Source organism: Lepisosteus platostomus, chromosome 2, assembly GCF_059453375.1.
Source record: "Lepisosteus platostomus isolate fLepPlt1 chromosome 2, fLepPlt1.hap1, whole genome shotgun sequence".
Lineage (NCBI taxonomy): Eukaryota > Metazoa > Chordata > Actinopteri > Semionotiformes > Lepisosteidae > Lepisosteus > Lepisosteus platostomus.
The window spans coordinates 54,523,723-54,542,116 of record NC_142612.1 but is presented as its reverse complement, the minus strand read 5'-3'; the positions used below and the strand labels follow the sequence as shown (position 1 = coordinate 54,542,116).

Genomic DNA, 18,394 nt, shown 5'->3' with positions numbered 1-18,394 from the left:
ACAAAAAGCTGAAAGCTTGGAAAAACAAGCTAAGAAAGCAGGAAACAACAGCCAGTGATGATAAAGTAAGTGACTTCTGTTGGGAAGACGAATCCAAGAAGAAGACCCATGTCAATCAGCACACTGAATTTATTCCTGTTTTTCATCAGGCGTGACAAACTCCCAGATCCTCCCAGATCCAGACACACAGTAGGCAGCTCTGCTGCAGCCATACAGCAGGAGACTGCAGAGCACAAAGATGATCCTGAAATCATAACAAGACAACGCAGACATGCAGTACTTCGCTCCAGCATTCGTGAAGACGTAGTAATGATTGCTGCTCGGGGTGACTTGCAGGAATTTGGAGGCTGCATCACTAAAGGAAAGGGAGGGAAGAGTCCATCATCCTGTCCTCATCCCAGGGGGGTCTAGATGTCAGGCAGGGGCCTGCAGGGGCGGATGGAGTATTTGGGGTGGCTGTGTTGGCGGAGAGAGTGCCAGTGAAGTAGGGTGCTTTTACTGTGCTGCTGGAAGATGCTTTCTCTAATCACCCCGAAGGTGTGTCCCTGGGAAGAGGTGTACCACTCTGACCCTGTAGGAGGCGCTGCTGTACAGACTCATCCCTGGGAGCTGCTTCATATCATAATCCAGGATGCCAACACTGGGTAGCGCACTCGCTGGCTCTGCCATCCCCTGTGTGGGCAGCAGGCAGAGAACTGGCAGAGACAAGCGGTCCCAAACCAGCACACAGAGGGCCCTCCATTCCCTGCTCACTGGGGAACAAGAGTCAAATTACAGTCGCCTGACAGCTGATCACACTAAGGACAGTCAACTTAAGGTCCTACTTTGTCACCCCAAGCATGAGCGCTACACTACTTTCAGCACTGAAGCTGAGAGGTGCCCGGTTTTCTTGCGGCAGAACGAAACTTGTGTTCAGCTTGTGCAACACTGGTCTCAAGAGGCTAGTGGGAATATGTGAGTTTTAAACTCTGCGAAAGGAGCAAAAATACGTACACTGTACCAGAGGATTGTCCAAATATCTGACAAGGTGGTGTATGAAACTGTGGCTGTTGAGATACAGTACTGCATGCGAGTGCTTCAGTGCTGCTATAAGCTCTATACTTTCTCCCCTGTCCCTGACCTGGTGGGCATCTTGCTCGGCCCTACGCCATCTTGGTGAGGTCTCCTAGCCATCATCGTCAATGTGGACGAACGGAGAGGTTGGGAACAAGGAACAAGGGAACAAGGGATCAGTGAAGGAGGTGCTACGGATGCCTAGCGTTCCCAATCTCCAAAGCGCCCAGCCGACTTGAGAGAGTTCCGGGGCTCCACGGCTGTCCCGGCGTGGGGCGTCGGCCTTGCCAGGGAGCCGCAGCCGTGCGGCGGCGACGCGGCCTGGTCACGGGACTTTGATGCGGGTGGAGGACCAGTAGAAGGGCGCTGGCATGACCACGTGGACCCGGCAGGTGGGGCACGTCTGTTTCTTCCACAGCCACCGCTCGATGCACTGAAACACAGAGGGGGGGGGGAGGGTCATGCGGGGGCAGCGCTCGTTCCCACACTCCCACGCTCCAGACCGCCCGCTGAGCTGCTCCCTGGACTTCACGGCCTCCAGCTTCGCACATTAACACCGTTATGGATTCTGTTACTCAGCCATGGCAAGGGGCCTAAATTAACCGGGCCCGTTTTTAAAAATGCTTACATCCATCCATCCATTTTCTACCAGCCTTATCGAATTCAGAATCACGAGGGAGTAAGAGTGAGAGGAGGCCAGTCCGCTGCAGGGCAGACACACACACACTCACACCAGGGACAATTTCCCCAGGAGCCAATCAGCCTAGATCTTCGAACTGTGGGAGAACACTCAAGGCCCCCAGAGGAAACCCACATGAACACAGGGAGAACGGAGAACCATACAAGCTCCATGCAGATACTTCTCCAGGCCCAGAATTGAACCCAGGGGCCCGGCTCTGTGAGGGAGCACTGCTCACCACTGAGCCTCTGTACTGCCCAAAACTCTTAGAGCAGGGTCCACATTTTCTCCATTTTTTTGCTCTCCAACCTGAATCCAACTCCTGTTTATGCAAGAAGGGTGTTTGAGAAGAGTCTTTTTAGTCCCTGGCTAAAGAGAAAGTATAGAGCTACAGCAGCATTGAAGCTCTTGTGCGCAGTACTATATCTCACCAGCACCAGTTTCATACAGCACCTTGCCATACATTCGGACAATCCTCTGGTCCAGTGTACGCATTTTCCCTCCTTTCATAGAGTTAGCAACTCACATATTCCCATATTGAGACCAGCGTTGCACAAGTTAGACATGACCTGCCTGGCGTCGTGAGGGAGGCATCCATGCTGAGAGATGTCCAGCAGTGAGAATCCTGTCGTGCTGTCAGAGCTGAGGGGGAGGATTCTCATAATCCAGAGCTAACGAGCTGCAGGTTGCGTAAATCAGTTTTTATGGGCTCTTCGCAAACATCCTGGCCAGCTGCCTTGCACACTTCTTAAGAATAAATAGGAACTGAGGACGGAAAAGGGCCTGACGATTTAGCGCAGATTGGGCTGCAACGTGGAAGGACACAGATTCCATTTTAACACACCCATCCAAGTCTACCACAATCTCATTTTTATATGCTATTATTCTCATCCCTGTTTCATCGATCTCACTTTCCTTTTTGCTGAATACTTCATTGTTAGGTTACAGTTTTACATGAAATTCCAAGAGATGACTCAGGTCTCTTAGCTTAACCAGGACAGCCTAAAAGAAGAGGCTCAGATTTCTTGACACAATACGATATTTTATTCACTTTCAGCATCAGTAACTTCATTGTCATTGTACACAGCAGTTGCAATATTTATACATCCCAAGAGAGCTGCCAATGTGGGAACCTACAGACACAACTCTACTCAGTACATAACATTAACAAGACGAAGCGTTACAAAGTAATACAGCCATTAAATGACCATTGTTGTAAAAAAGGTTCAGGTTAACAGCAGATTACAGATTTGGATGGTTGTTGACCTTTATTTGTGACTCACCCAAAATCGAAGTCATGCCATTATTCCAACGACAGTAAAGTCACCCTCAAAATGCTGAATCGGTCAATATTCATACTTGAGTTAAAAAAAAAAATACTTTCTTGAATGGATTTCTGGTTTGGTAAAATTCTTTCAGATGAGGTGGGAGAAGGTACAGTATGTGTGTAACTAGCATGCCTCCTTCAGACAGGTGAGGACACACGGGTGTTAGAATTTAGAAGACCTGGAAAACTAAAAAGTGCGGAATTCTTCAGGTTTGTTTTCGCTCAGTGTGGAAAAATCCACTTGTCTTGAGTCACCTGGATTTTCGGCCTAGTTTTATATGGCACCTTAAATATAAATTTGTTAAAATGATACAACTTAATTATTGCTTACTGATTACAATACCACGTGGCAAGCAAATGTTGTATCTGACACGGAAGCTGTACAATCAAATCACAAGCCCCTATATTCCAAAGCTGTATTAGCAGGTCAGTAATCTACTGCTGATTACAGGCAGCCAGGCCCTGCAGGGAGAATGACCACTTTCTGCGGTTTAAAGTCTTCTTAAAAAAAAACCCAGAAAGTCCAGAAAGTGTTTTGGGATCAACTGTATCTGAAGCACCAAGCACAGAGACATGTATTCTATGTACTTCAGTTCTTTCAGGATCCAGCAGAAGAGTGCTGAGCACTGACAGCTGCCGTAGCACAGGAAGCTGTGCCAATGTCCCGAGCAGGATGGAAGGAAAGAAAGGTGAATTGTGTCTTGTTTAATGAAGAAGAAAGAAAGGAGTCCGTGGTCCTGGAACACAGCATCCCTCCGCACTCCACTGCGCGACCTGCACTCCGGATTATGGTGAAATTTGGAATGTCTGTCCCGTTAGGGAACCGGACCCAGTGGATCCTACTTGAGGACATCGAGGAAGATAGGGAGAGGAGAACACGGTGCTCGCGTTGACCCAGTTTTGGCTTGTATTTATTTCTTGCCCGGATCTGTGTGCCTGTGTGAATCTCGGAGGCTGTAGGGAAGAAAAGGGGCGGGGCGGGGGCCTCCCTCTCCCGCTCAGCGCTGTCGGCGGAGGGAGGGCTGGCGGCTGACCTGGCGCTCATCCCCCTGTTCAAAACACCGGACATCACTGCCTCGCCTACCTCACCTGCTCGCCCTCAAACTTCACGGCTGCCCGTTTTCTCGGAAGCGGTTGCCAACGGTTTAAACCATTGGCAGGGTACACGCGCGATTCTGAGGACTGTTTCTGACCCTCCTACCCCAAGTCAAAACCCCAAGTTCTGACGCAGAAAAAAACGATTCAGAAGCAAGAAAACACACATTGGAGAAAAATGTGGTTGGAGAAAAAGCATCCAATTGTGCACTGGAGCAAAAGTCTTTGAAAATCATGCTGGCAGGTTTGCGAGACAAGGGACTGGGCTGTTCTTCAGCCCTGTGGGCAGGAGCAGGAGCCAGGCTGGGTGAAGGAGGGTCCCAGCAGGACAGGAACACAGGGTGGGGAGGTGCAGGGCTGCAGTCGGGCTCAGACTAGTGCAGTTGTGCAGGTGGGGGAGGGGCACGGCGCACCATACTGTACCTCTTTGTGGAAGCGGTGCGCACACTGCAGCTCTCTGACGCCTCCGGTGCTCAGCTCGTCATGACAGATGACGCAGAGCTCGTCGGCCGCCCCCTGCAGGAATGGAAGAGGACAGCTGGCCAGGATGCTCCCGTCATGCTTGGCTTTCTTGGGTACTTACGTTAACGTAGCGGTATGTTAGAGAACTGCATCCAGGACTGAGAGCATTGCTTCCCTGTAAACAGCTCAGCCGTTTCGGTTATTGAGAATTTAGGGAAGTTTATGCAGAGAAGAGAACCATGGATCTCGATGGCTGAAGCTCCCGTGCAGGATTTACCACTCAAGCAATCAGTTATTTCTCACTTACGGTGCTTATTTCAGTAATACTGTAATAGAATATTGATACAAAAGACTGCAGGGACAACAACCACCTGTGAATATTAACCTCCCTAGACAGATGTCTTCAGAAGACAAACCCTTCAGGAAAGGGAGGCGAAAGCAAGGCTTCAGAAAGGTCACAGATGAAGGAGGCTGTTCTGAATATTAGCTCATGGTGTATTTCTCTATTGTCCCAGAGCCTGTGCTAGTAGTAGTTGGAACGAACATCCACACAGGTAGGATTTTTCCTTAAAAAACCTCACCCACCAGAGAACAGGACAATTGTAAAGCAGCCAATCAGCGACACCTGTGTCCCGGTGGGGACTCCACTCCCCAGTTTTAGTCTTCCCTCCCCCCCCAAGGGGACCCCATGCCCCAGTGTCAGTCTCCCCCCCCCCCCCCCAAAGGGAACCCCATGCCCCAGTGTCAGTCTCCCCCCCCCCCCCCCCGAGGGGACCCTATGCCCCAGTGTCAGTCTCACCCCACGAGAGGACCCCACATCCTGGTGTCACTCCCTCCCCCGAGGGGACCCCGCGCCCCGGTGTGTCTCCGTCTCTCCCCCGAGGGGACACTGCGGTACCCACCAGAGACACAGCATGTCTGCTGCGGAAGTGTAGCCTGCGCTGGAAGGACTCGGACAGCTCGCGGATGGGGGTGAAGTGGTTCTCCGGCACGGAGGACTTGCGTCGACTCTCGTCGGTCGAGGAGGTGCGGCGGGCTTTCGGGTGGGGCCGGACGTCCTTCTCGTCCCGAGGCCTTGGGTGGCCCGGCGAGGGGGTCGTGGCGGCTGCCTGGAGCTGCCGCAGGTGCATGGCATCAAGCTGGGCCTGGCACACAGCGAGACAACCAGACAGCCAATCAGGACGTGCAAAAACGGCCACTGATACAGGAGCACTCTGGAACATTTCGACTCTACCTCCATTCCAAGACTTGCCATAACACAAAACCACACGGATGAACCACAAAAAGACTTGCGATTTAACATCATGAGGTCACTCAGCAATCTGGAGCTACAGTACACGATTAATAATTGGTACTGTGGCTCCTTGGTTTACTGTTATTCTGTTAAATTTGCAAACCGGGCTTGGGTGCAGCTGAGCTCAGCAAAAACCACTAGTTAGCATTCACCATACTGTTTGAAAAGCCCACACACTAAAAGCCAGGAGGGACACAATAATGCCTGTGTCCTTTTGAGCGACATGGATTTCAGCAAGGGATGATTGAGGATGACCTACTGTATAGACAGGAGAAGACGCTTGTAGAAGGAAAGGTTCTGCTTCAAACCCAGTATCTTCTGGGATTTGTTCCACCAGCCTTCTCAGTGACATAGCTGCTCCAATTATTAAATTAAATTCAGGATTGTAATGCTCCTAACCAGGCTCCGGGGTGTTGGAGAAGAGACCGGTGCTTTAATTAGTTGAATGTTTCAAGTAATCAACCGTAAAATGTCACACGCTATACATGTATATGTCAGAAAATAATTAGGTTATTGTTTAATGGATTAAACAGGTTAGAACAAGGCACTAGGCTCTCCAGGAATCCGGCCGGCTGTACAGTATTTCCAATAAAGAAACTTCGACTGAATTGTCTGTTGTCGTGACGTACATACAGCTGGGCAATTTTGATTTCCCTGTTGATACTCGCTGATTAAAACTGTCCCCTGCAGCCGAGAAAGCTCAACGTGACTCTTGCTCGTTAATTTAAGTACTGTACTTGAAATACTTGTTGGAAAACCTTTTCAAAATCAGGTGAGATTATGTAATTTCTGACCACGGACGGCGAAAGTAAAACGTCATTATCTAAACCTTCGAGAACTGGATAATCAGTCCCATATTAAGAAGCACTTACAAACGACTTAACGAAGTAATTGCCCGATGTTGTCTCTAGCAAATACATAAATTCAGGGTTCATATGAAATGAAAACAGCTACAATTTCGCAATTAGTTGTAAAAAGACGTGCGAAAACTGGAGCTTTCTTTAAAATAAATGCATTTTAAACTTTCCTGATCTCACGGTCTTATTAAAATGATTTTCATTTCTAACCCTCGCCTTCGTTTCTTTACTTTGTCACTCACGTTTCCACATGGAAAAATCAAATTCTGTACTGTCTGTACTGTACTTGAAATACTTGTTGGAAAACCTTTTCAAAATCAGGTGAGATCATGTAATTTCGGACCACGGAGGGCGAAAGTAAAACATTATCATTATCTAAACCTTCGAGGACTGGATAATTCTCCTCTTGATACGTCTATAACAAAAAAAAAACAGTGAAAATATTACTATTACTGAGTTGTCTATGAACAACTAACATTTTCACACAAAAAAACTAAATGGTTGTATTTCCTTCCTTGTGTCTAGGCATATCGGGCTAATGATGGCATGTTGCTTTTTTATATTTTTAAGTCAATTTTTTCAACGAAAGGACAAATGTCCTCTTAATATGTAAAATGAGTTGAAACACTGACCCCTGCGGGTGAGGCTGGGTATTAAAAACTACGATTTCAGAACTCTGCGGTAACTAATAATTTGAATAATGTTTCTTCTGCAGGAAGTTATTTATAAAATATTTTAGCTTAAATCTCTAGACATTGAATAGCTCAAAACAAATCATTAATAATAATAATTGATCGGTTAAGCAAATAGTTTGGGTAAATAGGCAAATGCTGGAACTGGAGGGCTGAACCCTGTTGTGATATTTGTGCAAATTTTTTAAATATTCAGCCAAACCACTTTCTTAATTGGTCACTATTGTTCATAGTCTTTGGGAATAGTAATGGTGTTCTATACATCCCACTGATAATGGAGCTCTCTATGTCTGTGTGGTACAGTAGCAACTGGTAAAGTTGTCATCCAGTTTATAAATGCCGATCTGGTGTTTTGTGCAGGGTTTGCATCTGCGCATGAGTTGTGGTGGTGACTGGAGAGGCGCGAAAATAACCGGGCAAATAGAAAAAAAAGATAATTTGTAAAAATCCTTACTTGTTGTATTCAGATTAGCCCTTTAGAGCTTGAGACACTCAGAGCACAGAATATTTTTAACATGTCCTTTCTTTGGTAAATAGCTCTCGCTCTATCAACCCTGTGTTTGACACATCTTTAGCCAATAGGATTGTTTTATTTCATTCTGGAATGTCTCCTATAGTCATATTAGACTGGCTAATGGTGCCATTGGTTGTGATGCAAACTGAGGTGAGCACAACAGCAAATGACCACACTTGGTAAGGGTCCAGCACAGTGAGACTTTGACCAGTGTCCCTTTATTCAGAATCCTCCTCTTGTCTTGTGAGAGTAAAGAGCCAAGTGCTGAGCTTAGAAGATCAGGAGCTAGATTAATAATGAGGCCCTGGCTTCTCCTATTTGCTCCCTTGTGATCTGATTAATGATAGCATGCATGCAGTAAAGAAAACCATCCACAGGACCTCTGAGGCTGTGTTTCCAGCCTGTAGGTCAGTATCTCGGGCTGTGAAGCCTGTAAGGCATGTTCATGTTCATCACTCTATTTGTTGTAGCATTTCAAGTTTCTCCAGGAAGAGAATTTGGACATCTCCCTGGTCTGCATACCCAGCATTGGCACAAGATTCTGAGAAAATACCCACTGCCTGTGCTTATACCATACCCATTAACGCACCAGTGTGAAATCAGTGTTTCATCACTGAAAATTAACAACAACTAGTGCTGAGGAATTCAGGAATGCAGTACTTCAGCACTGAAAGTTGTCTTCAGTGCGTCTAAGGCCCACTGACAGGTGACTGGAACTGTTGACAAGCCAGTGTGGGGTTTTAAATGTGTTACAAAACACACTGCTCCTATTTCTGTGCCTGCCATGCCCACTTAAAAGACTTCCTCCTCCTCCAGACCCCACTCTAACCTTCCCCTTCACCCTGCCCCTAAATTTAACCCTAACTACAAAACATAGTTTGGTTTCCACTGTTAGCTAAAGCTGTGCCGAAGAGACTCTATATGTGCTGCCTCGGTCATAGAGTGTCATTTCATGCACAGTTGGAGGACTACAGATTGTGTTAGTGGACCACTTCTGTCCCCACATTTTCCCCCCACTCAGTTGTCTGCCCTGTGCTCACTTGTTGAACTTCCAAAAAAGTTGTGGCCACCCTCAAAGCTTAAAACTTGCATTTGGGGGCCCATGTAAGTGTTTGGGGGAGGTGAACTCTCCTTAAGGCCTTGGTAAAATGGCACCCCTGTTTACACCCATTGCCTGGTAGCATGGCACTGTGCAAAACGTAATGTCAGGGAGGACCGAGTGAGAGAGGCTTTCTTGTTTCTTGTTTGTGTTGCTTCCAAGCGTGATCACTCGGGACACAAATCTCATTATTTTTGTATCCTTCCTCATCCCAGAGCTGTGAAAATAGTGGGAACTTCAGAAAAGCCAAGCTGTGGTCCTAGTGCTCACCGGGAGCCAAAGCAACAGTGGGGCTGGTCTCCACACCACTATAACTCTAGAACTATTGGTTTTGGAAGAGGAAGCTGTCCATGGCGCTGTACGTTCTAGTAAAGGTGCAACCGTCAGGGGCTGAAAGCTGGTTTCCAGAGCAGGTAAACTGCAAGTTGCAGTGGTGAAGCAGGCAGGCAAAAACACAGTCCAGCGTCATAGTCTTAGAAAAGGCAGGGGTTGACAATAAGGCACCAAGGAAAATCAAAACACAAAGTCAAGGGGTAAAGACAGGTTCAAAGCAAAGAAAAACCGGAAATGAAGCACAGGTAGAACAAACAACACAGTCAAGCAAGCACAGTCAGGACAAGGAAGGTAAGGACACAGGGAATGCCAAGACTAGTAACCAAGCACTAAGACTGAGCACCAGAGTAGAGCAGCGGCAGGTCTTAAATAGCCAGTGTGCTTAATGACGGACAGGTAGAACTGATGCAACCAGAGCATGTCATATCGGCAACTGGTAAGTTGGTGAATCAGATTCAGAGATCAGGTACGTCATCAGGTATGCACTCGGTTGCCAGAGAGGAATCTGTGGCATTAATCACAAATTGACTTTAATGGAGCATAGCCACATGAGCTGTGTTTCAGCTTGACGTGATTTTCCAAAGGGAGCTTCTGTGCAGCCCAGGATCTGTGCACAGCCCTACCATAGTCACACAACCAGGTAGTTACTCTGTGTCACGATTGTAGTCCCTCCCCCTTAAGGGCGCTCTGGCTCTTTCACTTCTGAGTTGATTTTGTGCACCTTCCCCCTGTTCCAGCCCCCCATTCAGCCCACCTTAAAAGCCAGATGCTCACTCTGTTCTGGGCTCTGCACTGGTTCCTGTACCTGGCGAGTCCGGGACCTGGAGCGTCTAGCCCCGTTCCCCCCTTTTTCCCCCCGACCCTCCACCGGATCCCGCTCCAGTTTTTAATCCCGTTTGTCTACGTCTCGGATGGACCGCCCGGCTCTGGACATTTGCCTCGTCTTGGATTTCCCTTTGGACTCCCTTTTGGACAGTTTGCCTTGGATTCACCCCCCAGAACACCTGCACACCATGGACACGCCCCCTGTTTTCATTCCCAACTCCTGCATGCTTTTTTCTCCCGTGTTTTCCTCACTCTACCCCGGATTGTGTCGTCTGCATAGAGTCCAGAAAGAACGCTTCTGTTACATTTTGCCACTTTCCCAGACGCTACAGAATATCCCATTCCGCTTCACACACTGCTCACTGCTCACTGCTCTTCTGCCTTGCCTTTTCAGAGCACAGCCTGACAGTCCGACTGAGTCGTCTGCCCCAGCTGGTGGTCACTTGCCAGCCCTTACTACCCACAAAGCATTTTGGTGAGACCAGCCTTCGATTGCTCCGTGCCGCCTTCAGCTGAATCTTCCAATCTTTCAAACCTTATGGTTGAAGTGAAATCTGGGTTCACATTGATCTATGGAAGAGTGAGTGAGTTCATCTTAAAGTTTGGTTTTCCGAATGGCAAGAGACAGCTATTGTGTGCACTTTCATGCATTCTGTGACAGGTTGCCTTTCCTCTCTGCAACCATGCAAACAATTAAATTAAGCCTAGTAAACTCACCAGAGCTTGTTAACACATTAGCTGCATTGTTTCTTATAACTGAAGAATCAAATAGCAGCTGGAAACTCCTCCCCAGGGAGCGATCAAGTGCCTTTTCCGATTGACGTGCAATTCGCAAAACCATCACGCATCTGAGCAGCATCAAACTGTCGGCACGACTACATCAGCAACTGCGAATCGTTAAGACAAACGCAGTGTCTTATTCTCCTTGGCGTTTGACACTTGTAGAGTGGTAGATTCATTGTGCTCTGCAGTTCTTGCCTTGCCTCTCCCTGCAGAGACTCTGTGCTCATTGCCTGTTGAAAGCTGAGGAATGTGCCTTTCAGGGTGAGAGTTAGGAGCCTCTCTTGTTTGCGTGATGATTTAGAACTGAACTAATAAACGGAACACCTGTTATAGCGCGGAGGGGAGGGGGTGTCTGGGCTGCGCAGGGAGGACTCACCGGGCAGGGCAGAGAGGCGCGGCGGTCGCTCGGTGGCCTGGACGAGCGTCTCCAGCTCGGCCTGCGCTCCCGCGGGCGCTCCTCCCCCACGCTGTGGCCCCAGAAGCTGCTCATCCATTTGGCGAAGTTGACGTCGTCATCCTCCTCATGGTCCATGTATATTGAGGGAAACAGCTTCGGTGGAGAAAGGGGCCCCTTCGGGGAGAGAAACAGGGCTCCCGGCACGCTGTGCCACACGCAGAGGGGAGACTGCAGAAAGGTGTCTTCCTCCCTGCAGTACGGAGCTGTATTCTGCTCTGCTGTAGTCTAAAGAGTTGTACTGTTTTGTTGTACTCTAATACACTGTTTCACTACACTTAACTGAGTTGCAGTTTAAAGTGTTGTACTGTACCCAGTACACTGTTTCACTGCACTTTACTGCACTGTAAACTAATGTACTCTGCTATACTGTACTCCAGTACACTGTGTTTCACTGCACTTTACTGCACTGTAAACTTATGTACTCTGCTGTACTGTACTCCAGTACACTGTGTTTCACTGCACTTTACTGTGGCTGTACTGTACTCTGCTATACTGTACTCCAGTACACTGTGTTTCACTGCACTTTATTACACTGTAAACTAATGTACTCTGGTATACTTTACTCTGATACACTGTACTACCCTTTACTGCACTCTAGTAAAAATGTACTCTTCTTTCCTGCGCAGGACCTCGATGCTGCTCTCCAGGACTGTACTCGACCTCTGCTGCGCTCCGATGAGATGCTGTAGTAATTAGATTCTCTCGGTCTTGATGGGCGGTGTGGTTTGTTGTTCTAAGCTGGCCCAAAAATACTCTCTGCGCTTTTGTCAAAGTCTTTATATAAACCCATCCCCTGTAATCTATTTAGCCTCAGGGATGGAGGGAGAGGAGAAGGTGGTGGCAGTGTGTGTGTGTAGTGGGGAGGGTGTTGACTGGCTTTTAATGTTTCCATTACAGAGCTGTGTCAGTCAGGGCCCAGAGGGGAAACAGCACAGAGAAACTCACACTCTCCCGTACTTTCTGCTTGCTGGGTGTAGCAAACCGGTCGATAATTATGGAGCGATGTCTACTATCTCTCTCTCTCCCCAAGGCCTGGAGCCTCCCTCTGTCCTCTACGTGTACAGAGAGGTCAGAGTGAGAAGTAGGAGGGGGGTTAGTGTCAGGGTGGGACACTGTCACAGTGCTGGGAAAAGGTACTTTCAAAACGTAATCCACCACAGTTACAAGTAACTTGTGTAAGGAATGTTTAAGGGACTACTTCTGAAAATCAATAAGAAGTTGGCAGGAAAATCAAATTAAGAAGTCATCAGTTATGGTGATCAGCTGTATAAAGGTTGTGTTTCTTTGTATGGTAAGGTAACTTTTTTATAAATGTAAAAACATAATTACGTACACATGGCGTTTATAATGTGAGGTGGATTACTTTTTTAAAAGAAACTTTCCCTGACACCGTCAGCAGTCTTACACTGTGTAGTTCTCACCCTAGTTTTTAATATTGGCTTTGCTGGGAGTGAAACCACTGCAGACTCCTGGTATCCCACCTGTTTCAGGTGAGATTGAATGCTGGTTGAGAAAGGCGATGTTAACAGGAGCCACAGCCTATCCCAGCAACCAGTGGGCACTAGGCAGGGTAATCCTGGACAGGATGCCCGCCCAGTGCAGGGCAGGGCTAGTGGTCAGCATTGCTGTCTCACATGCTGGGGTCTGGGTTTAATTCCAGACCTGGGGTCTATCTGTGTGGAGTTTGTACGTTCTCCCTGTGATAGCGTAGGTTTCCTCCGTTTGCTCTGGTTTCATCGCACAGTCCAAAGAAGTACTTTTTTTTTCTATCAAAAATATACTTTATTTACAAAAGCAACATCTCGCAATAGCAACATTCTCACAATCAGTAAAAATTCTAATAAGGTTTGAACTTAACATGCAATATACACTTTCCAAATGGGGGTGATAGTCCATCATCAATCCATGCAAGTGGATGATGGGGCCGGATTTGCGTAATTAAAAGAGTCCCTCCAAGCCCTACCACTTGCTTTTGTCCATTAGTCCCTGTACAGGGCCCACAGTCCTTTCCAGTGCTCCCTCACTGTGGACAAGCCCCATTTGGCAACGTTGCGCTTCATCCTCCTTCTGAGGTCTAGAATATAACAAAAACACCCATAGCAGGATGTGCTTCACTGACCTTCAACACAGAGTTAGCCGTTACCTTCTCTCCATAGGACTCTTGCACAAATAAGTATGCAGGAAGAACTCTGTCTGTGACAATAGAAAGTAAAACATCAAGATCAAGTTTTGAAAACTTGACCACCACTGATGCCACATTGGAAGAGACAGCTGGGATAAACTGCTGTTTATCTTCAGAACAGCTTCAAGCTTTAAAGGTTAGTACACCGTGAAACCAAGGACTTGAAAACATGTGGTAAATGTGACACAACACCACTGGAAAAAACTGGAAAACAATGTAATTACACAGACATTTTGACAAAACAACTGTGTAAAATCTGTAAAATGTTTTACAGGAAATTCACTCTCCCAGACAAACGTGTAAATTTAGCACAGTAAAATGTTTTAGAATAAGGCTCCTGGATGCTGACAGCCACTTCATCTCTGTAAATTCAGTACATACTATCTAACAGGGCTATATCATTTAAAACACCTATGGGAATCAAGAACTACACCTGACCGCTCCCCCGCCCCCACCAGGTGAGCCAGGTTTCCCAACTCTGTCACCTTTACCACTGCAGTAATTTAGCAGGATGACACAGCAGTGTTCTGACCCTTGTCCTGAAGGAGCAGGCCTGTCTGGGTCAGTCTGCGCACGGGGTAGACAGCCTGGGTCTCTGCGTCACACTGTGGGCAGACGCTCGGATGTATTTCTGGACTGCCCAGGGGAGGAGGATCTCGGAACAATGAGCAATCATGTCCTACATTGCATACTGTACTTGTCATACACGGCAATAAGAGAAACTGGAACACCAGACCTTTGGCACAGAAGGGCTATCAACACTGAGATCACAGACGTTGAGACTTAAACTACACAAAAACTGGTGCTTCCTTTTTCAATTGGGAGTCAATTTGCCATCCTTTGGATAAGATGTAAAACCGAGGTCCTGACTCTCTGCGGTCATTAAAAATCCCAGGGTGTTTCTTGGAAAGAGTAGGGGTGTAACCCCGGTGTCCTGGCCAGATTTCCCATTGGCTCTCACCAATCATGACCTCCTAATAATCCCCATCTATGAATTGGCTTCATTACTCTGCTCTCCTCGCCACTGATAGCTGATGTGTGGTGACATTCTGGAGAACTATGGCTGCTGTCGCATCATCCAGGTGGATGCTGCACATTGGTGGTGGTGGAGGGGAGTCCCCATTACCTGTAAAGCGCTTTGAGTGGAGTGTCCAGAGAAGTGCTATATAAGTATAAGCAATGATTATTATTATGAATTATTTTATTATTATATCCATCCATCCATTCATTTCTAACTGCTTTATGCAATATGAGGTTGCAGGAGATCCTTTTCCTTTTGGAAAGCAAAGGATGCAATGCGGGATCAGGCCTGAACAGGACATCAGTCCATCAGGGTGCACACACACACTCACACCAGGGCTAATTTTCCCAAAAACCAATTAACCTACCAGTATGTCTTTGGTCTGTTGGAGCAAACCACCTAAACATGGGGAGAACATTGAAACTCCATGCAGAATGAATCAGTCACCTCTGCATGAATTAGTCACCTCTTTTACACTGCACACTCCAGAGAACTTGTCTCCCCCAAATGCCAGTTTCACATCTCACTGTCCCTGCAAGCCCTGCCCTGGCACAGCTGTACCAGTCTCATGCCGTCACGTGGAAAAGCCTGCTTACAGAGAGCTAGCTCCAACCAGCAACGTCTGGGTCACAGGACCCAACCAGTCCTCCCAGCAGGAGCCTGTTCTAGTTGACTCACTCAGGATATCCAGAAAACGTCTGTGGTTTCTTTCACCTCAGATGAAATTGTCGGGCAGAGCTATGCCACTTTAAAGTGGGCAGCCTTGACATAAACATTCTAACAGCGCAGGAAAAGTGCAGACACAAGCACATAATTGAGTGTGTGGGTCTTGTGTATCCCTCTACTGCTGGAATTAAGGCTGATGGCTAATCTTTAAACAAGGGATCTAGAAGGTTCTGGACACTTCTAGTGTGCTAGCAATGGTGCTTGTGCCCAGTCCTGAGGTCCTGGGGGACCCACACTTTTCCTGGTTTGTGTTTCACCTGAGCACTCCATTAAATAATGGAATCCTTAATACACCCAAAAAAGAGGTTTCATTTGAACTCTAATTGTTGTGCAGGAATTTGCCTTTTAACTACTGCTTTTCTTAACTTCAACCTCCCGACCCCGACTGGAAAAAGAAAACTTGAGAGGTTTTCAGCCAAGCAGCTGGTTGGTTCAGCTAAGGATACTTTAAAGTCGAGAGCTGAGCTTCGGTGAAACCCAGCAGGTGTGGGGTCCCAGGACCAGGACTGGGAACCCCTGAGCTAAGGCGTGGAGAGGGGCGGGGGGAGCTTTGAGGGTTATTCAGGGAGACCCAATCCACTTATCCCACTCAGCACCTGCGACACTGAGCTGCACGCTCGCTAGCAGAAGAGCTAATAACATTATCCCTTATAACAGCTGAACCTCACAGTTATTAATAGCGGAGTTTATGTCACAACGTTATACAAACATTAAATGGGATGACAAGGGAACAACAGGCGCATTGATTTCTTAATTTCTCACCTTTTGTACCCCTTACATGTGTGCAGATTGCACTATGGTGCAACACGGATTTATGTCAATAGGTTGGAAAAGGTTCTTCAGCTGTGGGTGACCGGGGGAATCAACAGACCCGCCGCTAGAGGCCGCTAAAAACCCCTATCATTCAATAATAGGTTCAATGGGAGTCTTAGATCATTGTAAGATAGTGAGCGGTTCAGAAGCCACATTCTCACTCGGTGGTTCGTTAATGCTGTTAGTGTATTAATAGGGCTTTCTTGGGGTTAGTGCTCATTGTGAAACAGTTAGAGGTGACTGTTTGCAGACTGCAGGAGTGGAGAAGAGATGGGCTTTTTTTGAAGGAAACAGAGATATTTCTTCATCCACGTAGCTGGGTAGCTTGTTCCGCACTCTAAAAAACCCTTGTAAAGACATGAAGCACAGGTCTGTAACTCTTACCTACACTCACACTGCCCACCATATCTGCTCTTTCCTTAACACAGCCAGTGATGACCGTCCCTCTTAAAGACTGGTTGAAACAGTTTAGCTCCATGCAGGGAAACACAAGTGCAGAAGAGTACTGTTTATTAATTGGCAGGCCATTCCCCTGCTTTCCCATTAGAGGACTATAAGCCCATCTGGGATTTTTGACCTGCCAGTGAAGGCACTGAGGGAGAGGGCACGCAGGGCCTTCTATGCAGTAAGATGGAGGCTTTTCAACATCAACCCACGGACAAGAATTTGGCTCCAAATATTTGAAAGTGTAATCCACCCCATTGCTATATATAGTAGTGAAGTGTGGGGTCCCCTCACAGACTAGGATTACACAAAATGGGACAAACACCCCATAGAAACTCTGCACATGAAGATCTGTAGAAACATTCTCCATCTGCAGAGAAAAACACCTAACAATGTGTGCAGGGCTGAAATAGGCCAATACCCACTATTGATAAACATACAGAGGAGAGTAATAAAGTATTGGTTCCACCTAAGAAACAGCAACCAAAACTCCTACCATCACAAGACCCTGCTGAGCCAAGAGCTGAGCCCAACAAAGAGCCCTCTGAGCCAGCTGGTCCTGAGGCTCACTGGCCCGAGCCACACATCGACACCAGCCAGCCTCAGGACAGCACTGCTAGAGCACCACAATCAGAATCAACCACATCACAGCACAGATCAAACAGCAATGTCTCACACACTGGGACACACACACACAAACACAACATAAACTAGAAATCTACAGAACCCTAAACAGACAATACACACTAGCCGAATATTTAACCAAGATAAGAAACAGCGAAAATAAAAAGACCCTGATGAAGTACCTCAGTGACCACAGCCTGGACATAGAAACTGGGCGACACAGACAGACCTGGCTGCCCAGAGAGGACAGGCTGTGCTCCCACTGTCAGCAGGGAGAAATAGAGACAGAGATGCACTTCCAATCAATCAATCAGTGAAGGTTTATTTATCAATGCACGAACAGTACAGCATACAGCGGTGTTGTCGGCAATGGAATGCTTTGTCCGTGGGCTCGTTAAAAGTGTCCACGAGCTCATTAAAAGGGATAGAAGAGTAGAAGGACAGGAATTTAGAGGGATAAGATTAGCATTAGGATACAATAAATTACACAATTCCAATTTACAATACTGTATACAGATTGTGCGAAAGTAACACAAGGATAGGGGGCATTTAGCACTCTTTGTATGTGTCCTGAGAGTGCAAGTGATAGGAGGGCGCCGGTGCACCCTGTCAATTCAAGTGGTTGCCTATTCGCCAGCGGCCGTTTGGGTAACTGCAGGTGTCTGGCTGTTTAGCAGTCTAGCTGCCTGGGGGAAGAAGCTGTTACGAAACCTGGTGGTCTTGGTCTGTTTACTTCGGTATTGTTTTCCAGATGGTACTAGAAAGAACTAGTTGTGGTTAGGGTGACTCAGGGGTCCCTGAGGATAGACCTGGCCTTCCTGAGGTGTCTAACAGAGTAGATATCCTCGATGTTTGGTAGCGCGCAGCCGGTAGTGTTTTGATCCAGTTTTTCCACCCTCTGGAGTACCCTGCGCTCTCAGGCGGAGCAGTTACCATACCAGGCACTGATGCAGCCGGTTAGGATGCTTTCAGAGGCACACCTGTAAAAAATTGTTAGGATGTGCGACGGCATGCTGAACTTCTTTAGTCTGCGGAGAAAGAATAGGGGCTGTCTTGGCTACGAGGTTGGTGTGGTGGGTCCAGGTTAGATAGTCTGTGATGTTGACACCTAGGA

The 18,394-nt window shown here is 47.3% G+C and overlaps 1 protein-coding gene across 3 annotated transcripts; it reads right to left on the bottom strand.

The window, feature by feature from the left end:
- Positions 1–111: 111 nt before the first annotated feature.
- lnp1 (leukemia NUP98 fusion partner 1) lies at positions 112–12,288 on the bottom strand. 3 transcript variants are annotated; one of them, XM_088608507.1, is made up of 4 exons: positions 11,390–12,288; positions 5,519–5,761; positions 4,578–4,670; positions 112–1,486 (listed from the first exon to the last, which is right to left on the bottom strand). In XM_088608507.1, the coding sequence occupies exons 1-4, from the start codon at positions 11,543–11,545 to the stop codon at positions 1,379–1,381; spliced, it is 600 nt and encodes a 199-aa protein (XP_088464633.1). In that variant the 5' UTR covers positions 11,546–12,288; the 3' UTR covers positions 112–1,378. The 3 variants fall into 3 exon arrangements, with proteins under 3 accessions (XP_088464633.1, XP_088464635.1, XP_088464634.1); XM_088608509.1 differs by lacking the exon at positions 11,390–12,288 and adding an exon at positions 6,170–7,278; XM_088608508.1 differs by lacking the exon at positions 112–1,486 and adding an exon at positions 2,754–4,108 and having other exon boundaries at positions 11,390–12,280.
- Positions 12,289–18,394: the final 6,106 nt, after the last annotated feature.